Source organism: Podarcis pityusensis (genome assembly GCF_964106645.2).
Source record: "Podarcis pityusensis genome assembly, chromosome: 11".
NCBI lineage: Eukaryota > Metazoa > Chordata > Lepidosauria > Squamata > Lacertidae > Podarcis > Podarcis pityusensis.
The window spans coordinates 54,886,827-54,898,728 of record NC_138036.1 but is presented as its reverse complement, the minus strand read 5'-3'; the positions used below and the strand labels follow the sequence as shown (position 1 = coordinate 54,898,728).

The following is an 11,902-nucleotide window of genomic DNA, read 5'->3' as shown; positions in this document are numbered from 1 at the left end:
AATTTTAGGCCCCTCTAAATGTCATTTTTATTGTACGTTCATGATGATTTGTGCTAATGATGTTATTGGGATGCTCATATACAATCCTGCTTTCAATTCTGTTTGAAAAGGTTTTGGGTGGCTGCGCTGCTTCATTTCCAGTCAGTGTATATCCTATAACTTCATGGCTGAAATCCTGTAACTTTTTATTGCACAAATGTTCTGGGTTGTTTTTTCTTCTGCTTCTGTTGCACTATAGCTCCTCCAGACAGCAACAATGTGCAGCACTGGGTAAACTAAATAAGCTAAATATATAATAAACTAAAATAAACTAAAGCAGAATAAATCCACACCTAATGCACTTTATAGGGACCCGGGTGGCGCTGTGGGTAAAAGCCTCAGCGCCTAGGACTTGCCGATCAAAAGGTCGGCAGTTCGAATCCCCGCGGCAGGGTGCGCTCCCGTCGCTCGGTCCCAGCGCCTGCCAACCTAGCAGTTCGAAAGCACCCCCGGGTGCAAGTAGATAAATAGGGACCGCTTACTAGCGGGAAGGTAAACGGCGTTCCGTGTGCTGCGCTGGCTCGCCAGATGCAGCTTGTCACGCTGGCCACGTGACCCGGAAGTGTCTGCGGACAGCGCTGGCTCCCGGCCTCTAGAGTGAGATGAGCGCACAACCCTAGAGTCTGTCAAGACTGGCCCGTACGGGCAGGGGTACCTTTACCTTTACCTTTAATGCACTTTATAATGTCAAGAACATATAGCAGAATACACATGCAATAACACACCATTCTGCAGGGGTCATGTGTTGGAAGCTGCCTTGGTAAAGGTAAAGGTGAAGGTAAAGGTACCCCTGACGTTAGGTCTAGTCATGGCCGACTCTGGGGTTGCGGCACTCATCTCGTTTCACTGGCCGAGGGAGCCGACGTTTGTCCACAGACAGCTTCTGGGTCACGTGGCCAGCATGACTAAGCTGCTACTGGCGAACCAGAGCAGTGCACGGAAAACGCCGTTTACCTTCCCGCTGGAGTGCTACCTATTTATCTACTTGCACTTTGACGTGCTTTTGAACTGCTAGATGGGCAGGAGCTGGGACCAAACAACGGGAGCTCACCCCGTCGCAGGGATTCGAACTGCCGACCTTCCGATCAGCAAGCCCTAGGATCTGTGGTTTAGACTACAGCGCCACCCGCATCCTAAGCTGCCTTGGTAGCCTTTTTAAAAAAGAACTGAAAGTTGGTGGAAATATGTTTTAAATAAACAATCCATGCAGTAGATTTTCTGCATTGGCAGGAGGTTGGCTTAGATGACCTTTAAATGCCTTTCAATTCTTTGCTTTACTGTCTGGTGTATGGGAGAAGAGATTGAAGATAAACAGTAAACTGGAATTTGCATCCATGTTTATTTTGCTTTCACAAGATGCATGAAAGCAAACTAATAGCTGCATGCAAAGGCGCTGGAAGGTAACACAGTCAAATGCTCTCTTAAGTTCTGTGCCAACATACTTACAAACTTGAAACTTTTACGGGGCCCTTAGGTATTTCTCCATTTCATTACGTTCTCAGATGGACCAATGCCTAGCAGAAGAAAAAACTATTTCTCAAACAGGAGAATGTTCTACTTTTACCACACAAATTCATTAAAACTGGTAAAAATGCCTATACACAAAGTTAGGCAAAAAGTTGATACAGTGCAATTGTTTTCTTCAAGACAAACAATGAGAACTCCAACCAACATCTCTCTAATTGTACCTTTGTGTAGATTTGTGTAGATTTTAATTGCAACCTATTTTGGGAGCCACTTTTGACCAAAAAGCACTGTATAAATATAGTGAACAAATCAGTAGATTCCAAACACACTCGGTCTAGCTTCCCTGGATTTGGGGAATGGGCTTAAACTTATTCCTCAGATGCTTTTTAAATCCCAAAGGCAAAATATACAACAGAGAAGGTAATTTTTTAGGGACAGGTATTATAAAAGAGGAATTTCTGGCAGGTAAATAGGGAGTATTGGAGTATGTGGAATGCCATGCAAATCTGGCTGAGGGGCCTCATTTAGAAAATCTACTGCATGGATTGTTTATTTAAAACATGTTTCTACCACCTTTCAGTTCTTTGGGACTCTTTCAGGGTTGTGTTTAGGTTTCAACTTCTCTTTCAACTTTTTCTAGATTTCTTATAGAGTTCCTCCCTACTATATATATATATATATATATATATATATATCCATGAACTTCACCTCCCACCCGCCTTCTCTCCTCAGTCACATCTCAAAAACCTTTGCAGCTCATTAGCAGCACTGGCGTATTGAAGGCTTGCCAACAACATCCATGCATGACTCTCCAGGGCCTATTTTTATTCTGTAGCTTTTCCCAGTAATGCCTGCATGACCTCTTCAAATAGCCATTGTCTTGCTTGTGTGAATTCCCAGTTGCACTGGTGATCTGTACTGTTTACGTTAGTAACACCACTTGCAAAGTCACTCTTAGCAACCTATTGGATGGGTGACCTTTGGCTCTTAACTGTTTAAAACTTCTACCATTCTGTAGTATTTCTTTGGTGCCAAACACTGTGTTAGGAATGGGAAAGGTGTCTGGGTGTTGTGGCACCAACCCAGCCTGATCTTTTACTCTTAACCGCTACTATGGTAGAAGAATGATTACATTTCACCTACTAGAGTGACATCCTACACAAGGCAAATAGGAAATAAAACAATAAGAGCTGGCTATAAAATGCTCCCAGTCTACTTCTAGGTTGCTGGCCTCATCAAACACTGCAGACCTTCCAAGTGTCCCTATTTTCCAGGGACAATCCCAGATTTACAGAAGCCGTCCCAGTTTGGAATGTCTCACTTTTCCTCAGGATCTCCCTATTTTCATCGGAGAAATGCTGGAGGGTAGGTGTTATGTACCGAAGTTCTCACCCTGGGCCAGCAGGGGGATACTGTAGATAGTTATGCAAATGAAGGATCGAAAGTGACATTCAGTGATTGGATAGTTTGTATGCAAATGAAGGATCGAAAGTGATGTTCAGTGATTGGATAGTTTTAGAAAATGGCAACAGTTACATTGTTCTGGAGCTCTATATAAGCAGGCTGACTGAGCTCCTCAGATCAGTTCTGTTCTGGCATCTGAATAAAGAAGAGCTGTTTGAAGAATCGCTGTGTCGTCTGATATGTTTGCCCACAACTTAACAGTAGGGAGTTAGCCGACCCCTGAGCCAAGGAGATAAGTAACTATGCCACCTTTAGAAGACATATGAAGTCAGCCCTATATAGGGAAGCTTTTAAATGTTAAATGTTTTATTACATTTTTATATATGTTGGAAGCTGCCCAGAGCAGCTGAGGTAACCCAGTCAGATGGGCATTATTATTATTATTATTATTATTATTATTATTATTTAAGGTAAAGGTAAAGGACACCTGACAGTTAAGTCCAGTCGCAGACTACTCTGGGGTTGCGGTGCTCATCTCGCTTTACAGGCCGAGGGAGTTGGCGTTTGTCCGCAGACAGCTTTTCCGGGCCAGAGCAGTGCACAGAAACGCTGTTTACCTTCCCGCCGGAATGGTACCTATTTATCTACTTGCACTTTGACGTGCTTTCAAACTGCTAGGTTGGCAGGAGCTGGGACCGAGCAACGGTAGCTCACCCCATCGCGGGGATCCGAACCGCTGACCTTCCGATCGGCAAGCCCTAGGCTCGGTGGCTTAGACCACAGCGCCACCTGTGTCCCTATTATTATTAAATAGGATGTCCCTATTTTCATCAGATAAATGTTGGAGGGTACGACACTGTAGCTTCACATGATACACTGAAGCTCACTCACAGCCATTATTTATTTCTTCATACACTGCTCAATACACAGCAGTAGAAAAGTGTTGTAGGAAGGGGAAGGACCAGAAGGAATAACTTGATGGTGCAGCCCAGGTTAATGGTGAGCAGAATTCCAGAGAGGGATGTGCCCCCACTGACCTCAGTGGTAAATATGCAAAGAACTGCAGCACAAAGAGTCCAGGGAAGGGCTTTAGCGCAGTAGTAGAGTATTTGTTTTGCATACAGAAGGTCACAGGATCAGTCCCTGACATCTCCAAAGTTGTTCTGTGATATTAGAATGACGTTTTGCAGCTTTTCAGCATAATGCCTGTGTGAACTCTTCAGAGAGCCATTGCCCGGCTCATGTTAATTCCCAGTTGTCCTGGTGAAAGACACCTGGTGAAACTCTGGAGCAGGGTTCAGCAAACTTTTTCAGCAGGGGGCCGGCCCACTATCCCTCAGACCTTGTGGGGGGCCGGACTATATTTTGAAAAATAATAATAATGAACGAATTTCTATGCCCCACAAATAACCCAGAGAAGCATTTTAAATAAAAGCACACATTCTACTCATGTAAAAACACGCTGATTCCCTGACTTTCTGCAGGCTGGATTTAGAAGGCGATTGGGCTGGATCCAGCCTACCCATGCTCTAGAGAGCTGCTTTCAGTCAGGGCTATGTGGTCTGACTTGGTATATGGCAGATTACAGACTCTCCAAGTGTTCCTATTTTCCTTTGCTTTGTTTAGTCATCTTAGTTGTGTTCGACTGTCCGTGACCCCATGAACGAGAGCATGCCTTGGAACCTCTCACTTTCTTCTCAAAGCTTCTCCTTTTTTTATGTCCATGGAGTTTTCTTGGAAAAATACTGGAGTGGTTTGCCAGTTCTTTCTCCAGGTGGATCACATTTAGTCTAAACTGTCCGTCTTGGGTGGCCCTGAACGGCATAGCTCATAGCTTCCTGGAGTTATTCAAGCCCCTTCGCCGTGACAAAGGGCCACCCAAGGCACTGATCCATGAAGGGGCCTATTTTCCTTAGGATGTCCCTATTTTCATTGGAGAAATGTTGGAGGGTATGGAGTTATCCCAAGCTGTCTGAAGGCAATCCTGTATAGGACAGGTTTTTTTTATGTTTAATGTTTTATTATGTTGAAATCTGCCCAGAGTGGCTGGGACAATCCAGTAAGATGTGTGGGGTATAAACAGTAAAATTATCATTATGGAATGGGGAGTCCCTATTTTCAACAGAGAAATGGTGGAGGGTATAAGCTTACTTGTTGCAGAGCATCTCAGAAATGAATGGGAGTCCATCAAGAGTGAGTTTGGCTTCCTTGTGGTGCCTATTAATGTACAACAGAAGACCCAATGGATATTCTTTTCCTTAGCCAAAGAACATTAGTTCCACATGCAATCACAAGGTTCGTATTTCTCCCTGTGTTGTGGGCACAATCACACCCACTTCGTGTGCTTTTAAGCTGTTGATGTTGTTTTTTTTACAGTGGCAGAAATTATACAATCTCATTTGGATGCTGAATAATCTTGTCTTTTTTGAAACACAATGTTATTACATGGTTTTTTATGGGGCGGAGAGGGAGTAAGAAAGAAAAGAGAAATGCTTTCATTTATCCTGTTTCAGGATAAGGCAAGAATGGGACATTATCCTAGAGTGCAGAAGAAATGGCATTCCACAAGCTGCATATCTGAATAATGGTGTCGTAGATACTAACAAAATTTTGGACAAGGTTGAAAACAACTCGCCGCTCATTAAGAAGATTGCCTTGTTGAATGAAACACAGAAAGAAAGAAACAAATTCATTTTTCAACTTTCAGGAGAACACTGGACAGTAAGTGGATAGAATATTTGGGTGGTGCAACACTTTGCCACAAATGATATTGATATTGGAGGATTAAATCATTTCCCCCCCACCTTTTATATAATCACATTGGTCACAATCTATCAGAATTAGGTGTGCCAACATCTGCTGACTTCATTAGACTTAAGCATGCCTAAACTTTGTTGAATTAGAGCCTTTGCTTGTAGGCTTGCAACATCTTCTTCTCTAGCCTTAAAAAAAAAGAATTTCAGTGCCTTGTATAAAGCAAAAGTTAGCATGATACTACAACAACATTCGTACTTGAAAAATAAATAAGAAAAGGGATCAAAAGAAAAGCAGGAAAAAATGAATGTGAAAATATGTTTAAAGGACACTTGAAAACTTATTATGGCTGGCTTTTCAGAATTGTGCTTCCTGCCATGCATGTGGCTATAGACAGGCTTATATGGCATTTTAGTGCTTGGTTTACAAACCAGCTTATGATAGGAAGTGAAATTTACACAGGCTTCCTTTTGGCTCTGCTCTTCAATTCCCTCATGTTCTTCAGTAATCTTCAGAAGCCAGCAAGAAGCTGATAAATTGTTCCACAAAGACAGCCACTAGAAAAGTCTAGTCTTCATCTTTAATAGGAAAGCAATATGGAAGCCCCCTGCATTTCCAACATAATTTAAAGGCAAGGTAGGCTGGAATGATCTCCAGAGTAGCTTTCTACTACTGAAGGTTGCCCAGGAGAGAATGTGGCTGAAAAAGTCACAGGGGAAAACCATTCGTGGACATAAGCACTACTCAAACTTAATTTATCTCCAAAAGATGGCCCTGTTTTACAGCCAGTTCCAGGGCTGAGAATGTCCAACTCAAAGTGGCCTCTGGTGAGGTTGGGCAGGCCTATCTGGCTGGGTTGACAGCACTTACAAACAAGGAGGATGTCGGGTGGCCTGGGGAGAACTGTGCAGTCTGAATTCTGAGGCCTGGTGGTCTGAATTTGGGCTGAGATCTGGAAGTTTCCCTTTCCTGTTCTAGAAGATTGTCACTTCATCCCTCTGAGCTTAATTTCTTCCTTAACTCTTGACTTGTTAAAGGGGGAAATGAAACTCAGAGGGATGACAATCTTCTAAAACAGGTGAGAAACCACTGGAACATGGTTCAAATCTTTGCCAGTTTTGGTTTCTTATGGACAACCTTTTGCCCTGTGCTTTTTGCCTCATGTAAATCACACCCATCTCACCTGGCTGTTTGCCTCATCAAGGAAAACACACATCGCGTTCTGCATTGAGGGGTGAGGGTCAGCCTGAATGATGTCCTGAGCACCTTGTAGTTCTTGGCCTCCTATATCCAGTGAGAGTTAGAATCTAGGAGAGGAGGTTGCTGAACCAGTCAGGCAAGCATCTTTTTCATAAGACAATGACCTTAGCTGGCCACAAGTGTCTTCATCAGCATCCAAAAGATTGAGGCAGAGAGATATCCCCCCCCCCCCGCTCTCTGCTAGACTGCGGGGCTCCCCTAGCAACCATATGTGGGAACAAGATGTGCTAATGCTGTGAACACCTCCATCTTATGCTCAAGTTATATATGTGTGTCAACAAAACCATCTATCCTATAGACATCACAGTCTCTGCTGAACTTTGTTCCAAGGAAACCAAACCCTGGAAAAGTTCTGAAACCCCTGGAGACTCTCACTGCCCGGAGGTTGGGGTTGCTTGTATGTTTTCTATAACGGGAGAAACAGCTGCTGGGGAATGATTTATATTGGGGAAGTGGTTGGAGGCAAAATGACCTCCCTCAGTCACCGCAGTACCTGGGACTGTTTTTAAAATAAATTTAAAGAGATGTGAGATCTGATCGCATAGTTCCAGCATCTCCTCTAGTTCTGTACTGTGTATTAAAAATACATGTATTATTGGCATTATGAATGGGGTCAATGTGTGTAAGTTGCTGCTCTTCCTTTTAAAATACATGAGAGGAGACCAGAAGAGAACTGCCCCCTCCCCTTTGCATGCATCTTAAATTTGGTGGGGGGCATGTGGAATTGTGATTTGATAGAAGCATAGAGTTGGAAGTGCATAGTATAATGAAACATATGTTCATAGCACGTTTAGTAACATCAGCTTGCATCTGAAAATACTGACAAAATTCTGTTTGTGAATATTTCTCAATAAAGACCTCATGTGTATCTCCTTTTCTTAGGAATTTCCAGATTCTCTGAAAGAACAGACACATCTAAAAGAATGGCATATAAGCAATACTATGATCACAACCATTCCAGCTTACATTGCCTTATTTCAGGAGCTGAGAATACTAGAATTACCAAGCAACCTGATCACAGAGCTTCCGACTGAAATTGGTAGGTCTCCCACTCCCCAGACATCACCTTTGTTGTTTATCATCACATTCAGGGCTGAACTGAAAGGGAGCATGCATTTCCTTCACATTTTCCGCCTCCTGTCAAATGCGCTCTCTCACTGTTAGGTGACTTTTTCCAGTTCTTGTTGGGGGGGAAAAGATGCAGTTCATCACAGTCCTGTCCCCTGTTATTTGGGAAGGAGGCAGGAGGACTCTCGGACCCTGTCAGAGCCCTCATGCCTCCTTCCCAAAGCCCAGCACTTACTAGGTTTTAGGAAGGAGGCGGGAAGGTACAGTACTACCTTGGCCCTGTGTGGAAGAACCGGTCATGATGCCCTAATCCCACCTCTGATGATTGACTGACTGCCTAAACAACACTCCTAAACAACACTCCACCTTGGTGGATGGGTGTCGGCTGTATCCAGATGCTCACCAGGTTTTGCAATGGCAGTACAGTCATAGCTTGGGATAAATATGCTTCAGGCTAAGTATTTTCGGGTTGCGCTCCATGGCGACACGGAAGTAACGGAGCACGTTACTTCCGGGTTTCACCGCTCGCACATGCACAGACAGTAAAAATGACGTCATGCCCATGCGCGGAAGTGGCAAAACGCGACCCACGCATGCGCAGACGGACAGTTGTGTCTTACGTTCTGTTCAGGATGCGAATGGGGCTCCAGAACGGATCCCGTTCGCATCCCGAGGTACCAATGTACTTTTTGGTGGTTTCAAATTTGGTGATTTGGGGCTTAATTTGCGAACGAGTCATTGAAATATTGCCACTTGGTTGCTGGCAACAAGTCACACTTCCCTTCCCCTCCCAGAAATGGCAATTCTGGATTGTTATTTTCTTGAGTTTGAACCAAGAGAGTTATGTTTTGCTGTTGCCAACTTTTTAAACCCAAGAATCTTGGTTCATTACAGAAGAGGGAAACAGTTCATTCACTTAAAACTAGAAGTAAATAAAATTACAATGGTCTCTTCTTTTTTTCACTTTTTTGGGGGGGTGGGGTTAAATAGCAGATCATAGCGATATTAAATAGTTAACTAAATAGTATCTAATGCCAGGTTAGGTTTTCCCAACTGTTAAATTAACACTAATGCATATGATTTATTTATTTATGTACATTATACTTTATGAATATAATTTCCAGCTGATATTAGGATATATTTTATGGGCAATCTGAAAGCTAAGTGCATTAGAAAACCACCCACAAGGCACAAACATGAAATTTATGGGTATGAAACAAAAAGTCAAAGTCTGGCTGTTTTATTGGTGTTTTGATCTTCGGGATGAAACAAACCAGCAAGCTTAATTGCTTTAAGTATTCCACAAGGTGGCAGTGGAGAATAGAATAAAAATGGAATCCTCCTCCAAATTAGATTCTATCTCAAGGTCCCTTCTTCTTCTTCTTCTTTTAAAAAAGGATTCTTGTTCTTTGAGCTGATAGACGCAACAGGTGTTCTTGGAACTATGATTTGCCATATAAAAATGAAGAGCGGGGGGTAGTTAGTTGCATAAAATGCTCTTTGCTCATGTGTTCTTCCCTGTCCTGAAGAAAGTCCTCTTGAAAAATCGTTGGCCTACGCACGCTGGCTAAGCTAACAGAAATTACTATGATGAAGTGCTTGTTCCAAATCAAATGAGTGCATTTGCTGGAGATGTATGAGTTGCATAATTGCAAGTCACCAGCATGGTAGCAGAGGTGTCCTTTTCAAAATGTTCTCATGTCCTGTTAGAATAGTTGATGGGACTTCCGGGGTGGCGCCACCAGCAATGGCTGACTCCCTCTGAACTGGAGGGACTAGCTCCGCGGAAAACGGGTCTTCTCTGCTACGGCGAAGCGGGGACCCACTTAAAAATCACAGGCGGATGAAGCCTGTGACCATGGGACTCGGCGGGCACCTTTAGCGCCCCCCCAACCCGCTAAGGAACCCACTAGCGGGCTCCGAAGTGAAGAGGGGGAAATGGCGCGGTGCTGTGAGTCAACTGCTATTTCCGTGGAGCGAAGCCGCATAGCTGTTGCCGGAGAGCACTGCCTTTGTCCTGGGACAATTTGGGCTTTAAAATAAGCACCCGTGAGTACTTAGACTTTGAACAATTGGACATCAAATAAGGACTTGCGAGTAGGAAAGAATCGGACTTTAAAAAATTTACTTGAATTTGGTACGGAACAGGAAGGTCTAAACAGGAAGTCATCCTTCCGTTCTTTTGCAAACAGAATAAAGCAAAGGCAATTTAAACTAGAGCTCAGGAAATCGCTTTTAAAAGATTGGATTTCACCATTTAAAATTGTGGAACCCCCCTTCGACAGCAGGAGAAGGGGGGGATCTTTTTGGACTGTTTCAAGTGACTTTAAAGTGAAGTAACTTTCCTCCGTCCTGATCCTGGAGCGGGCTGTCAGGACTGACGTGTGAAGTTCATTAACCAAAGACAAGTGTTTTTGACAGATGGCTAAAAGAAGAGAAACCTAGTGATTCCACTGTTCCCTTTCGCATTTTAAAGGATTATATATGGACAAAGTATCTTAAAAAAGGAAACTTTGTTGCAAGAATAAATAGAAGTCTTCCCCCTAGGGGGAGTCTGTGAAATTGTAACTGTGAAACTGTAACTAACTCCAGGGAGTCGACAGCTGTTACAGATTACAACCGTGGGAACAAGTATCTGACCTTGTAGGACAATGTATTCAGAAGCCTTGTTGTATGCTCTCTATAAAACAAACGATCTACTGGAACAATTACACGAGAAGGTGAATTGGATGGCGACTTCGACTAGAAATTTTGAACAGGCAGTGGGAAACTTTGAACAGACAGTGGGAAAATATGTGGAGCCCACTCAGGATTTAAATCAGGGGTGTGTCTTGACAGAACAGGAGTTTTTGACATTAAATCAGGAGTGTGTTTTGACAGAACAGGCCCAACAGGAATATGATTTTTTGGATTTGACAAATGATCTTGGAAAAAGCCATATCTGGAAAGGAAAAGTTTGGCTTGGTTTGGAAATGGGGGGCTGGATTGACCCCCCCTATGCTGGGATGTTTGGACTTTTCAAATATGGCAACGGGCTGTGAGATGTTTGGGACTGTGGTGGGGGCTCTCAATTTTGGAGGGCCTTTGAAACATGCTTTTAAATACTACATGGAATTCATTGTTGAACATGGAAAAGGGGCTGATCTGTTGAGAAGGGTTAAAAACATTGTCAAGCTGGAGTTACCACGAGCAGGAGACAAGGGAAAATACAGTTACAAATATGAAGAAGAGCCGCGGAAGGGTCATGGAAGAGACTTGAGGGCCTCGGACATAAGGTTGCCAGGTTAATGGGCTAGATTGACGGGAATAAGGACTGACAAAACCCGGAACCAGGAGGAAGGGACGCTGGATGAAGATTGGACCTGTTTATACCTCTTTTTTCAACCATTAGAACTGTTTTATAAAATTGATGAATGATAGAAGAATGTTGGAATGAAATTACTTGGCTTTAGCAAAGATGTTTAAAGAATTATGAAAGAATATTATGATTATGAGAAGTTGATAAGGATAAGATTTAAGTTTTAAGTTTTAAGGTTTATTCTATTATAGAAAGATAAGGTCGAGGATTTGCTGGGATAATTAATAACTAGGATACAAAGAAAGGGAGGAGGAGGAGGTCTAAGAAAGAAGGTAATGACAGTTAAGGATTTGAAAATAATGAATTTGTTTTTAGATGTTTTTAAAGTTTTGTGATTTTTGCATTCTTCTTTTTTTCTTTTTTTCTGTCATTTTTTCTCATTTGCAATTTTTTTGTATATGGTGGGAAGGGGTTGGTTTTGTTTTCTTTCTTTTTCTATTTTGTCAATTATTTTTATCCTTTGTACTCTCTTCTGCTTCTATTTTATTTTTTCTCTTTTTTGTAACATTTTGAAAATCTCAATAAATATCTTTAAAAAAAATAGAATAGTTG

At 42.6% G+C, this 11,902-nt stretch overlaps 1 protein-coding gene across 3 annotated transcripts in view; it reads left to right on the top strand.

The window, feature by feature from the left end:
- Nucleotides 1-11,902, top strand: part of LRRC2 (leucine rich repeat containing 2) — a gene marked incomplete at its 5' end in the record, with an annotated part of 83,375 nt that overhangs the window by 30,525 nt on the left and 40,948 nt on the right. For all 3 annotated transcript variants that reach the window (XM_080972998.1, XM_080972997.1, XM_080972996.1), the window contains 2 exons: nt 5,424-5,631; nt 7,807-7,963. In XM_080972998.1, coding sequence (XP_080829124.1) covers nt 5,424-5,631; nt 7,807-7,963 — 365 coding nt within the window. The remainder of the gene's footprint in view (nt 1-5,423; nt 5,632-7,806; nt 7,964-11,902) is intronic.